At 58.8% G+C, this 13738-nt stretch overlaps 2 protein-coding genes across 2 annotated transcripts; both read left to right on the top strand.

Annotated features, from left to right (window-relative positions):
- Nucleotides 1-1146: 1146 nt before the first annotated feature.
- LSCM1_06075 (uncharacterized protein) lies at nt 1147-2679 on the top strand (the record flags this gene model as incomplete). The annotated part of the gene is made up of 1 exon (XM_067323507.1): nt 1147-2679. The coding sequence occupies one exon, from the start codon at nt 1147-1149 to the stop codon at nt 2677-2679; it is 1533 nt and encodes a 510-aa protein (XP_067178612.1).
- Nucleotides 2680-5233: 2554 nt separating this feature from the next.
- LSCM1_06074 (uncharacterized protein) lies at nt 5234-9274 on the top strand (the record flags this gene model as incomplete). Its single annotated transcript, XM_067323506.1, has 1 exon — nt 5234-9274. The coding sequence occupies one exon, from the start codon at nt 5234-5236 to the stop codon at nt 9272-9274; it is 4041 nt and encodes a 1346-aa protein (XP_067178611.1).
- Nucleotides 9275-13738: the final 4464 nt, after the last annotated feature.

Below are 13738 nucleotides of genomic sequence, written 5' to 3'. Positions count from 1 at the left end.
ATGACCCACATAAACTCGACGTCGCTTCCGCTCTTCTTCGTTCACTCTTTTTTTTTGTTGTGTGTGTGTGTGTGGTCATACGCGCACCCACTCCGCACATGGTGATCCCACGACCGTCCCCTCTGCGTGCTGGATGCGTATGTGGCTCAATCACTGGAACGCGCCTGCACATGGGGAGGGGGGGCGCTCTTGGTGATGTCACGGCTGCGGAAACACACACACACACACATCGTGATGCAGAGAAAGGAAAAAAGAGGAAGGAAAGCGCACGGACGTACAACAAGAAAAAAGTGAAAGCCAACATTTCGATGGCATAGCGGCAAAGTATTGAAGCCAGCCCCTTGCCTCAGGGACAAAGAGGGGCAGTGCCACCGCGCGCACACACACACACACACGGAGAGAGAGAGAGGAGGACCGGAGGTCTGAGCGTCATCGCCGTTTATTTTCATTGTGTATTTGAGCTATCTCTTCTCGCTCTGTCTATTGAAATTTCTATTGCTGCTCCAACTCTTCTATATCGTTGTGCTCACCTCCACGCACCCTCCGGCTACTGCATCACCATCACAAGTACCGCAGCTGTACGCGGAGTGCCTTCTCGTCGATTGTTACGTGATCGGGTACTTTCTACCGACTACTCTACGTTTTCTTCAGCTATTACGTTGTGCGTGCTGCGCACTCACCCTGGTATTGCCACAGCTCCGCTCCAAAAAAACCCCGTAAGGGCCAGCTTGCCGTGCGTGTTCATCTCCGCCAACGCGGCTGGTTAGGCGACTCGTGAGTTTTGTTCGTGATTGCTGTCGCGGACGTTCATCTGGTTGCTCAGCGTGCCATCTCGGCTGTTTCTTCGTTTCGCGTGTTTCTCCTCTTCTGTTCTCTCTCTCACCCACCGCAGCGACACAGACCCATCCGCACACGTGCCCCGCTGGCACACCGTCTGGATTCGTCATAGCAACATTGCCACAGAAAGCTGGCGCTGCGTCTCCAAGCGCACCCCCACCTCCCACCCTCTTTCTCTGAAGCGTGCCCTACTACCAACGAGGAAGTGCCGAGGGGACAGTAGAGGCGAATCCGAGACGCAGGCATTCGAAGGTGCACATTACGGGCAGGGAGACGGAAACACAGGCAACGCGAAGCAGACGCACATAAATGAAACACTTTCGTGTGGTGTCGCGTCGGTGCACGCTGTGGTGCGTCGCCGTCGTGCTTCTTTTCTTGAGTGTTACGCTGGCCTGTGTGCGTGCCCAGGAAGATGTGGCCCCCTCTGCCACCGCTACCCACATGCCCGCTGCCGACGGTGCCTCAACGACGAAAAAAACCACTGCTGCAACAGCAGCTGCACCTGCCGGCGATGAGGCGCAAGTCACGGCTGCACAAAAGGTTGCTGCGGCACGTGCGACTGAGGCTGGCGCTGAGGCAGCTGCCGTAAGAGAGCGCGAGGCCGTGGAGCAGGCGCGTCGCGAGAAAGAGCACCATCGCAACGAGGCCAGAGAGAGGGCTCGTCAGGAGAGGCAGGAGCGGCGCCGCGTGGCGGAGGGGGAGGAGCGCTATCGCAGGGCCGCCGAGGGCCGTCAACGCAGAGAAGAATTGAAGCGGAAGATCGACTCGGTTGACAAGATCCGCTTCACGGCCACGGAGCTGCCGCAGGGATGCGCGGCGAGCGTCGAGGAGTACCTTTTCCGTGTGCACGAGAAGCGCAAGAAGACGGCGGCTGCCGTTCGAGATGCCCGATCGGAGTTGAATGAGGCTCGCGTGCACGCCCCGAACAAGGCCTCCAAGCTTGAAGAGCAGCTGGCCAGGAGGCTTGACGACCTGCTCGTCTACGACATGGAGACGCTTCGCTTTTATGGCGGAAGCGTCCCTAAAACGTGCATCGCTGAGTCGCAGGCATGGCTTGATGCCCAGCCCCAGCCGTTCTCTTCAAGCGAGTACGTGCAGAAGTACATCATTTTCTATCGTCTCATCGCCGCGCACGTCAGGTTGCTCGGCCAGACGGCGCTGGGTGTGATGAACTACATCCTCCACTCGTACACCCCTGCGGTGTTGTCGTACACGAAGGCTGCGCAGCATTACTATGCGAGGGCGAAAGCCCAGTACGCTGAGCTGCTACCGGCGTTTGGCGAATGGCGGGATGTGCCGGTGATGGATCTGGCGAAGAAGGCGCTCTCCATGGTGGGCTACGCTGCCGTTCCGATCGGCCTTTGCGCCGCCGCTGGCATCGTCGCTGTCTTCGTGCTGCCCCCAATGGTGGCGGCAGTGATGATCTACGAGTGTGTGTACAAGGTCTGGATAGAGCTCTTCTTTGCGTATTACATCTTCGGCATGCAAGTACCGAACGGCATAATCTCTGCTATCAAAGCTGCCGTGGCCGCAGCACAACGGGGCGATTGGGCGTACATCAGCAGCAGTGCACTGGAGGCTCTCTCAGATCTCCTTGTCGACGCGGACACTGTATTCTACAATGCCATCGTTGGCCTTTTCCTGCTTGTTGTCATTGTGGCGATGTGTGCGTTGTTCATCTGCGTCTGGTGCTGCCTCTGCATTCCTGGTATGCGCGGCAGGAGGAAAGCGAGCCCGCTGAAATCGGCCCCGCGCAGCGCCAGCGGCAGCAGCAACGGCAGCAAGAAGAAGGCCGCCGCCACAGCTGCTGCGGCCACCACGGCGGCCAAGAAGAAAAGCTGACACGTTGTCGGCCCCTCGAAACGGTGGGCCGCGCCATTGGCCTCCTGAAGGAAAGGCTGCATCGCATAGCACACACCTCTGAAGCGGAAGTATTCGACGAAACGCGAGCGGCACGTGGTCCCGGCCTTCCGCTCTTGCGCACTCGAACCTGCATGCCCGTAGAGTGCCAGATAGTCTCTCTCTCTGTCTCGCTCCCTCATCATCATCTTCCCTATCTGCTGCTTCGCACTTCTGTGATGTGGGTATTTCCGGCGCCTGCTTCGTTCGCTTCCCTTGTGTGTAGGAACGGGAGCTGGCAGACGAAGCACTCCTCGTCCTGCCCGCCCTTCACTGCCTCCATCACCATCTCGTCCGTCTTCGCTGTTGTCTTTCCTTCCCCCCTCCCCCATCTGTTTCTCTCAGCGTTTGTATGGTCATTGCTTTCTTTTTTCTATTCGTCGTCATTTTTCCACGCCTCTCCTTCCTGCGCGAAGGTGCGTGCGCGCACCAGCATCACCCGAGGGGAGCCGGCAGATGTGGACTGCAGCGCCCTTCTCCGCTTGAACGGTGTGTCTTGGTGTATGTGCTGGGAATGGGGTCGCGGAGGCGACGACCGCAACAAGGTGAAACGAACGAATACACACTCTCACAAACACCGTCAAGCGGAGAAGAGTAAGGAGAACAGAAGGCCGACGATGATGATGACTTTTTTTCCTATTTCCTCGCGCGCATATATGTGTGTGTGTGTGCGCTGTGTGTGATGTGTTATCCCCTCCTTCTCCTCCCCCCTCTATCTCCTTCGCTGTTTTTTTTATGGAGGAAGCCGCTTGCTTGATGCTTTTCTTCGTAATATGTTTGTGTGTGTGTGCTGTGTGTGTGTATGTGTGTGTGTGTTGGGTGAATAGCACATTGCGTTTACATGCTCGTTTGGGGGATGGTGTGAGAGGGGGGAGAGGCGGTGTCAATGTGTTTCCTCCGTCCCTGCCACCTTGAGTTGTGCTCTCTTCCCCCCTCTCTCTGACCCGCGTGCACGAATGCCGTTAATTTTCTCTGTCTCCCTCGTACTCGAACGACTATCGCCGCTCACTCGTTCGTTTTCGGCGCACTCCTCCCAAATGCTTCTTTCCTGTTTCGGTCGTACCGCGGGCTGTTCGCTGTCTATGGGCAACGACGCAAAAAACTTCGATCTTGTTATAGCATCTTTTTCCCCTTTGTTGGAGCCTTCCTCTCTTCTTTTTTTTCGTTACTGAAGTGATTCATTAGACGCATGCGCACAATATATGCATCTCTGTCCCCCCTCTCGTGTGCGCGGTTGAGCCTTTTTTTACCCATCCACCGCATCCCTCCCGTACACGCTCACCTACTCCTCCTCACCTCTCTCACAGACGGGTGGGGCCCGCCCACGCTTTTTTGGGCGCTTCGCAGCATGGACGACTTCCCCCCGCACTCTCTCTCTCTGTGCGTGCGTGTGTGTGTGTGGTGGGGGTGGGCGGGTGAAACGTTTCTCGCTAGCGGTTGCGCTACTCCGCCGCCGAAGCTGGGGGAAGGTACGAGAAAAAGGGGGAAGGTGGAGTAGGGGAGCGGCCCCAGAGCAGAGAAGCGCCCACACCTGTTCCGTATTTGCTCCTCTTCCCACCTCAAAAACAAAAAAAGATGAGAGGGGATTCTTAACGTGCGCGCAAACGTTGCGGAAGCTGCTGATCTGTGGCTGTCTCGGCTTCGCTTGCTTCTCCCTCCCCACTCACGGAACGCTTCTTCTTGCGTATGCAATCCTAGTGGGGGCCTTTGAAGCCACGACGCAACGAGCGGAGTGAGGATCCGTTGCGCCGCCTCACAGAGTGCTGGAGCATGCCTGGCTGCCTATGTGTCTGTGTGAGTCTGCGGGCACACACATAGCGTAGTATCAGCAAGAAAGGCGGTGTCTACCCGTGATCGTGGGTGTGTTGGCTTCGCTCTCGCTCTCCAGGCATACACATATACATCTCTCTATGTGTGTGCCTGTCGCTGTGTGTGTTAGCGATCGCAAAGGCGCAAAGGGGATGGGCGCGGGGGAGGAAAAGTTGATGTATGCGGGGTAAACGCGCAAAGACACACACACACGCGTGCACACACTTTTAAGGATCGTTCCTCTTGCTGCCTGCTGGTCTTCCTCCGCTCCGCTCTCTCCCCCCTCCCCCGGCAGCGAATCATGAAATGCGGCCCGACAATCCAACCCAGTGCTCGCGGCTTCCTGCGTCATACGCGGCGCTCCTGCACCTCTGCATGTCCATTGCGCCATCCGCGTCGACGTCCATCTCCTGCTCTCGACTTGGGTAACGCATTCCCCCTCCCCCCAACACACACACACACACATTCATACACACCTGCACACGCACGCTCCACATCGACAACGTGCACGGCGACCCATCAACAATGCAGTACACGATAGCGTCAGTACCATTCCGACACTGACCTCCTTTCACGAGGACGCGGCTATTGGGCTCATCTTCCTCCTCCACGACTGCACTTCTCTTATGTATGTTTGAAAGTGTTTCCTTGTCGCCTGAGTACCAGCAAATCCAACGCTCTGCCCCCAATGGACGGAGACGCGAATGCGCGGCCGCGCAGGCCGCGCCGCGTCGTTCGCCCCGCTGCCGCCGGCACGAGGAGGGAGGACGACAGGGGCAATAGCGAGGCAAAGACGACAGCTGCGCCTTCGATACGGTCGATTTCCTCCGTGACCTCCGCGCCAGAGGCCACGCCTGTCGCACGCGCACCAACACTACCGCTGGCGGGTCTGTCGGTCATGCCGGCTTCTTCACCTCGCACCGCTGGCGCTGATGCTGCTGGTACTCTTCCAGAAGGCAAGCCAGGCTTGCACACCTCTGTTGTGGCACCTCGTACTAGTTCTGGCGATGGCGCAGCAGCTTCTGTGGCTCACAATGACAGCAACAGCTCCGCTGCGTCTAGGGCTGCCACTGCGGTTTCCTCGCCGTCACCAACTCCAGCGCCGGTTAGCACATCTTCAGCTGCGGAGGCGGCAATGGGGTCTGCCGTAGTCGGCCGGCGGATGATGGTGGACCGCACCCTTTTCAGCACCATTGCTTTCTCCTCTGCTCTTTTTGTGAACAACATATCTCAGCGCCTCTTGTACTCAGTGCTGCAGAGGCACCGCACAGAACAAAAACGTCTCATCACTGGCAGGCTGGAGGGAGTGGGTAGTGGCACTGACGGGGGTGGCGGTAGCGCCGCTGCTGGCGGACTTGCGGACAGCGAGGTGGCCCAGCTTCTGGGCAGCGACGGCACGTCTCTTTTCGGCAACAGCCGGATGCCAATGAGCATGCGAGCTCGAATAGGGGTGGTGCCCGACAGGCGTGGCAGTGGCAACGCTGACGGCCGCCTCGGTGGCGGTGGCGCAGCCGATCCTGACTATGTAAGCCTTGCGGGCCAGCTCACCTCAACCCTGGAGGAGGCGTCGGAGGAGGTTCGCCGGCTGCTCGAGGAGGAGGAGTTGCTGCTGCACCGCGAGGAAGTGCGGTGCAAACGAGTCGAGATCCAGGAGAAGCGGAGGCTGGCGACAGTGAGGCTCGGGCTCGAGGGTACCTCCGCGCGACTTCAGATGTACGAGAATCGCGTCAGCAATGCACAGGCTGCAATGGCTGGCATTGAGCAGCATCTGGCCCAGTCCAACGCACGCGTGCAGCGTGGCAAGTCGGTGTCGCAACTGCTGCGCTACTTCAAAATGATGACCGGCATTGCCAGCGGAGAGCTGCGTGTGCTGCTCGAGTCCCTCTCGGCCGCTCGCAAGACCCAGCGGGCAGCTGTGACGATGCGCTGGGCAGCCGGCCGCGTGTCAGCTTTTCGTCCTAGCTTCTACACGACATTAGTGAACGCCGCCGCCCCTGCCTCGACTGCAAAGAGGTCTGGGCTCGGCAGCACCATCAGCTCTGCCACTACACGCTCTGCATTGGCCTCCTCGCGCTTGGCAGGGGCCGATAGGGATGCGGAGGCGGATGTCGGCCACAGTAGTGTCAAGCGGTCTGCCTCCGCAGATGCAGAGGTTCCAGACACCGACGCTCAGCCGACCGGCGCCACGCGCCGACCTCGCGTCTTTCGCAGCGGCTCGCGGCGTGGAAGCGTTGCTGCGAGTAGGAGCGTCTCTCCTCGAGCCCAAGCGCGCTCGCTTTCACCGCAACGGTCATCTCAGTATTCCCCACAGTCCGCGACCGGCAGGGGCGATGACGATGCCGTGCGTCTGCCAAGTGGCGCTGGCGGCGGCATCGTCGCAGAGCAGGTCCGCGATCGGAGGGCAGAGGTGGAGGACGACAACGAGGCGGTGGCGACCATTGAGGACAACGGCGACGGCGAGGACGGGGACGCCGTCGCTGACCTGACGCAGGTGCGCATGCTGCGCGCCGAGGCCGCGGCCGTCGCTGCTGGACTTGATCGACTCTTCGCCCTCCGCTGCTGCACGGAGGCACAGGTCGAGTGGTGCCAGCGGCTCACGCTGCTGGCGAACGAACTTGGTGACTTGGCCACCAACGTGAAGAACGTTCGCATATACGTGGATTGGCTGCGCAAGGAGCTCGTGTCCGACCTTTTCCACGTCGTGACGTGCTTCAACGACTTTTACAACGAGCACCCGCAGACGGCCGTGTATCAAGCGTACGGTCGCGCGCTGCTCAAGACACTCGGACGCATCTCTTCCTTGTACAATGCGCTGACGCCGTCGAATGATGAGTTGCTGTCGCTGTTCTTTTCTCGCTCTATCAACGACTTGGGCGTGGTGCTGTTCAGCGAATGGAGCCCACAGCCACTGCCAGGTCTGCCACCGCTTCCGCAGGTGTCCGAGGTGCGAGCGATGGACCACTACCGACAGCATACCGACAAGGAGCTCCAGCGGACCTTCCGCTTCCTGCTCGACCGCATTCGCCGTGACGTGGTTGTGGTGGAGACCATCTTCGGTACTACGAACACGGCTCGCCAGCAGCTGCTGCTGCGTGTCACGGACGGGGTGGTCAAGCCGTTCCTGAGCCAGCAAATCAAGCTGGCGGAGACCCAGGCGGCGTCGATGACGCAGGCAGAGGGGAGCCTCACCCCGCGCACAAAGCGGCGCTGCGGCTTGCGCGTTGCGGATGCAGTTGCCTACCATCACACGATGGAGGCGCGCCTCTACTCTTTTTACCAGGAGTACATGAGGGAGCTCAGGAACCTCTTCAGCGCCAATCAGGTCGATTTCCTTAGTCGCTTTGTGGACGTCATCTTCGTGCAGCGAGGCTCCTACAGCCGCCAGCGCACAGAGTTGGAACTCTTGAAACGGTACTTCACGCTTATTGAGGAACGATACACGCGTAGTCTGCACACCGTCCCGGACGAGTTTTTCGACCTGCGCGAGGCGCACATGACAAAGATGAAGGAGATGATGACGTGTCTGATGGAGGTGGCTGACCGCGTGAAGACGTACGCGATTCCCAAAGAGGCGGGACCATACGTGTTCGACCTCATCAAGACGACGCTCGTTTATGTCGCTAGCTACCTCGATGCGGAGCTGCGCAAGGTGCTGGACTCGCTGCGGGGCGATCGCGATAACTGGCGAGTGAAGCCGAAGTCCGAGGAAGAGCTGCTGCAGCCGTCAAAGCTGGAGTCGCAGCATTGCGCCATTCGGCTGCTGCTCTTTGCCCAGTCCTCCCTTATGAGTCTCAGTGACACGATACGCGCTATTTGTGTCCCGCTGCTGCAGCAGCACCCACGGCTGATTCAGGACATCGAGGAGGCACGCGGCTCTGCGATGGAGGCCGTCGACGAGCGCTCGGAGCGCGTGCTGAACATGTGCGTGCAGGCCATTCTGCTTCGTTCCCTATCGATTCTGCAGCACTATCAGCTGAAAAGCGACTACTTGCCCAAGGCTGACCCGAGGGGAACCGACACGGACGCGGTAGCGCCGCCTTGCACGCGCGCGTGCACTCTATTCTGCTATTACATCACACGCCAATTCGATATGGCTTCTGAGTTCATCCGACTTTCCAATGGGCAGGTGCACCAGCGGCAGACCTCAACGCAGCTGGCCGCCGGCGGCGCTCTCGGCGCAGCGGTGCAGCAGCAGCAAGCTGCCCGAGCAGCGGCCACAGAGGCACTCAAGAGCAGCGGCGGCAATGCTTTCACTCAGGAAGCCGTCATGCCACCCACCCTGAATGGGACCCTCGCCGCCTTGTCCGTGTCAAACATCAGCGCTGTGCGGGCGCGCGCACGCACAATGAACCTCCAGCAGCTCTTGTACGGCGATGGCGGGCCGTCATCCTTTGTGCGTACGTTGGGTGTCTGCCTGTATCGCGGCATTGCGGCCCACCTAAAGAGCTTCATCGCGAACGACCGTGGTGCGCTTGTGTACAAGCAGGATGTGACCGCCTACAAGGAGGCGATGACCCCACTAACGAGTACACCTGGGCTTGGTGGTGCCGTGGTGGAGGTACTCTTCCAGATGCTCAAGGAAACAAGTAGTCTGCTCATCATGCCTTTAGATCACATTCGCGAGGTGAAGGAGTTCGGCTATCTGAAGCTCATGCCCGCAGAGGAGAAGCTGCGCTACCTGCGCATCCGCCAAGATGTGCGTTCCGCCTTGAAGATTATCACGCAGTAAGGAGGAGCGCCGGAAGGGAACAGCAAGTCGAACGAGTAGCCGCCCACGTTTCAAAAGAAGTCTCACTTGAGGCGTGCGTGACACTCCTTGTGCAGCCGTCAAGAGGGGCTGTGTATTGCCCTCTTTCCTTTCTTTTAAATTTTCGCAGTACCCTCCTCGCACTTCTGCCCTGTACGTGCGCGATCTTGCCGATCACGGAACGCTGCCGCACGAAAGGGCCGGCTCGGACAATGCCGCTCATCAGGAAGCGACGAGGGGAGACTGAAAGTGTACCCCCTTGCGCCTAGGCTCCCGACCCTTTTCTCGGACCTAACCCGAGCGGGGGAACAACAAAGAAAGGCATTGGGGCCAGGCTTTTGCAAGACAAGTGTAGAGCTTGCGGCGCTGGCAGGGCCCCTAATGCGTCGGCAGAGCTCCGGTCCGCCTGCGACTTCTTTCTGCTGCAGAGAAGAAGAGGTGCTCAGGGCTCTTGCCAGCTTTGCTGTGGGGCGGAAGCCGCTACTGCTGCTGTTGCACATCCTCTCTTTTTCTTTGCTGTTGTTCCCAGGCTGCACACACAGGAGGCCCGTCAAAGGATCTGCGCTGCCCCTTTCTGGACGGCAGTGACGGAGCCAGTGCGGCTTTACGATGGCGCCGGGTCGTGGGGCAGCGCCGGCGCGAAAATTGCAGGAGCCCCCTGAACGCTTTTCGCGCTACCGCAACCGCAGCCGTCGTGGGTATGCCAAGATACGTTGGCAACGGGGGCTTACTCGAGTGAGACCGAACGGTAGCCCTTCGACACGATAGTGCTGCTGCGCTGCACTTGCGTGCGCCCCTACGCGATCGCGCGAGGAAGCTACCTTGCGCTTCTTGGCACGGAAGGAGAACACGCCGGGCCACGGTCGGGGCACAAAGCTTGTGCAGCTCTCCTGCGAGTATGCTGACAGTGGCTCCTTTGCAGCTCTGCTTGCACACTTCCTTCTTGTGTGCCGCGGCGGAGTGTGCTGAAATGCATTGCTCCCCGGCAGTCCGCGGGCGACCTCAACAGGCGAAGACAAAAAACAAACGCGGCAGGAAGGCAGCGCCTTTGCCGTTTCGCGCAGCTTCATTACTTGCTGTGAAGAGGCAGTTCAGTAGAGAGAGGCATCACATCAGGGGCGGCCACCATGCTCTTCAATGAGGATATGCTTACAGGCGAAGGGACAAGGCGCTGAAGCGCCCTTTCTTGCCGATCTCACTGCGGAGGGGGGGGTCCAAAGCAGTCGAGGCGGGGGCCCGGCCTGCCGCAAAGGCAGTTCTGTGAAATACGGCGCAGAAAATAATGTGTGTCTGCTGTCGCGGGCTTTCCCTCCCGCCCCACCCTATGGCGCCCAGCGCCGGCCCTCCAAAGGCGGAAGACGGGCACCTTACAACTTCTTTGGCCCGATAAGCCGCTGCAACTGGACCCTCGCGGGCTAACCGCTCATTTCACTTTGTCTACGGCCACGGCGAACAGAATGGCATCGACAGGCATGGTGCCCTTTCGACGTGGGCAAAGTGGGAGGCACCGACGCCGACTGCATGAGTCGCGGTCTTGGTCACGGACTTACGCCACTGCACGAGCATCCCCTTTTTCATTTTCACTTCCAAGAGAGAGATACCACTGCCTCCGCCCGCGAGCAGGATTCTGGGCGCGGATCGCTTGGATCGAGGGGTGCAGGCTAGCCGAGCTCGCGCTGCATGTACGCGTGTGATGGAGGAGGTGGAGGGGCGGGGGAAGCGCCCGCTCGAGGCATGGCCTGGTTCGATGGCGGACAGCTCGTCCAGAGGGGGTAAGGATTTACGCACACACACACAAAGACACACACACGCACACGCGCGCGCACACACGCCCCCGCGGAGGCAGATGAGCAGTGACAGCTATATGCGTATCTTCGTGGATCTGCTGGTCGCGGGGGGGGGAGGAGGGGGAGGCAAAGCGCTGGAGGGATCCTTGTTCGCAGATCTCTGCACTCTTCTTACTCTTCGGACCACGAGCAGACTTCCTCGAGACAGGGCTCTGCGTGCCTGTGGCGGTCGCTAGGGAGACGTTGGCCCCAGCCAGCTGCTCCTGAATGTTTTCTCTTATTTCCCCATCTATACCGCTTGTTTTTTTTTTTGGTACGGCACTCACCGGGGCATACTTCCGGGCACACGGACGCACCCACATGCACATCATCTCTGCGGTCCTTCTTGTGGAGAGTGGCTCAACAGTGGAGCCGTCTGTTTTACTTGCGTGAGCGTATTGTTGCTGCTTTTTTTCTTGCGTGAAACACAGTGCTTCTTCTCTCTGCCTCGCCCTTCCTGCATCGGCTTGGAAAGGCTTGGTCGGCTCACTGTAGTGACTCCTCGCCCCTCTTCCCGTCTGGTGCCTTGGCTTCTTGATCATTGCGGTAGCCGCCTCCGCTGACAAGCACAGAGGACCAAGGCACGCAAGAGGGGTGAACGGCTTCCTCTGCTTACGACAAGAGGGAAAGAGAGCGAGAGAGGGGGAGGGACCGCGGCAGCACTGGAGAGAGACGAGAGCGTAGGCCGGCAGTCACACCGGAGCACAGCCGTATACGCTGAGAGCTGTGGCCGCTCCTGCAGGAGAGGGGAGGAGAGAAGGAACGATAAGAGTGCATAGTCAGCAAGCGCTGCCATTTGGCAGGTCGAGGCACGTGCCCGCTTCCCTCCGCAGGGCTTCCTCAAGCGGGAGTCGTCCGACCGGTCCATACGAGCCTTCACCTCTTCTACCGCTATTCCCACGCCGCCTTTTTTTGCGGGGAACGCACACCGCTCGCTGGGTCCGTCCGCCCGTCCGCCCCTCCCCCATCACTGCCACCTTACACACCGCTCGCCGAACCCGCTCATCAAGTCCGAGCAAGAGAGGCGCAGTGTAACGATATAAAGGAAAAAAAACGGCCCAAGCGTGCTGATTGCCGCACTCACCTTGTCGTATTCGTTTGCTTTGTTTTGGTTTTCCTTCTCTGTGCCTGTCGTGCTTTTGGGCAGCTATTCGTACGTGCCATTCACCCCCACTCCCCCCTACTCCACTCCACTCCACCGACTCATTTTGCTGGCGCACACACACACACACACATACATATATATATACATATTCATTTATTTGTATATACGTTCGCTCCTCTGCGCGAACGCCCCGCTCAGCGGTCATCGCCTCCCCCCTCTCTGTGCCATCGCTTCGCGTTTTTTTTCCTCCCTTCCCTATTTACAAACTTGCGCTGGAGTTGAGGTGGACCTGGGTACCGTCTGAACGTGAGAAGGAATCGAAGCGGACGCGGGAGAAAGGCCGAGAGTGGAGGGCGTGTGCGCGCATATGCGTCTGCGCCTGCGCGCTGCATTAAAGCGAGCGCACGAAAGCTGGAACAGCGCAGGCGAAGTTTCCGGGCCTCTCTTTCTCCCCTTCCGCTGTCGTTACGCTTTCTTTTTCCTCCCTTCCCCTCCCGAACTGTGGACTCCGCGCCTTGAAGTCCCCACGGATACTTGCACGGCATTCCACGCTCCCCGAGGCGGCGCCGCAGCCGCGCATACAAGTTTGCCCTCCACCTCCGTTGTGCTCTCTGCGTACACGTGGAGGTCGATCACTGAGTCAAGAGCGTGGAGGCAGGCCTCCCCATCCACGAACAGACGACACAAGCCCTAAATAATGCGTATGCAGAGATCAAAAAAAAAAACGAAGCCAACGCTACACTCCTATTTTGATCTTTGCGACCTGCCCCCTTCCGCGTGCGTACTCTGTTTCGGTGTGACTGTACGTATGGGTGCGTGCGTTTCATTGCAGGGAAGTAAGCACACACACACACACACACACGTACATGGAAAGAGAAGAGGAAGTGCAGCTGACTTGGTCCACCAGAGAACAGCAACGAGTACAAACGAGCATAACTCTAGGGCGTGCCTCTTCCATCTCCGTCGAGTGCCCCATTCAGCCTGCGAGCGCATGACAACGAGCCTGGGCGGGAGCTTGACTGACTGAGCAGACAGGTATCGTATCTTTCTCCTTGACACTTTTGTCTTGCTCGTTTCTCATTGCAGAGGGCCGTTGCTTTAGAGAAGCGCACCAAACTGCTTGCCTTGAGTCGCACGGTCGGCGCACGCCAAACGACAGACTGACAGGCACAGAAAGGTCATCGCGCTGCTCTTGCTCGTCTTTTTTTACGGCCGCATTTTTTCTATTTTAGAAGTGGGCGGCAGCGACAGCGTGTGCGTGTTGAACGAAGAGCTCCGCGCGCTCTCCAAGGGCGAAGAAGAACGGAACAGGACGGAGAAATCTTTTTTTTCGTGAAGAGGTGCCCTTATTTGATTGGAACAGACAAGCGCGTCCTTTTTTCAATTATTGACGCGCGTGCACTCATATTTCTTTGCAGTCGCCTCTCTTTCCTGTCGTCGTTGGGCAATCGCACGCAGAGGCGTACACGGAGAGTAAAACACACCCATAAGTTCTTGTTTCTGTTTGTTTTGGAT

The sequence above is a fragment of the Leishmania martiniquensis genome, chromosome 23 (assembly GCF_017916325.1).
Source record: "Leishmania martiniquensis isolate LSCM1 chromosome 23, whole genome shotgun sequence".
In the NCBI taxonomy this organism is placed as follows: domain Eukaryota; phylum Euglenozoa; class Kinetoplastea; order Trypanosomatida; family Trypanosomatidae; genus Leishmania; species Leishmania martiniquensis.
The sequence above is the reverse complement of the archived record's forward strand: the minus strand, read 5'-3'. Positions and strand labels throughout refer to the sequence as shown.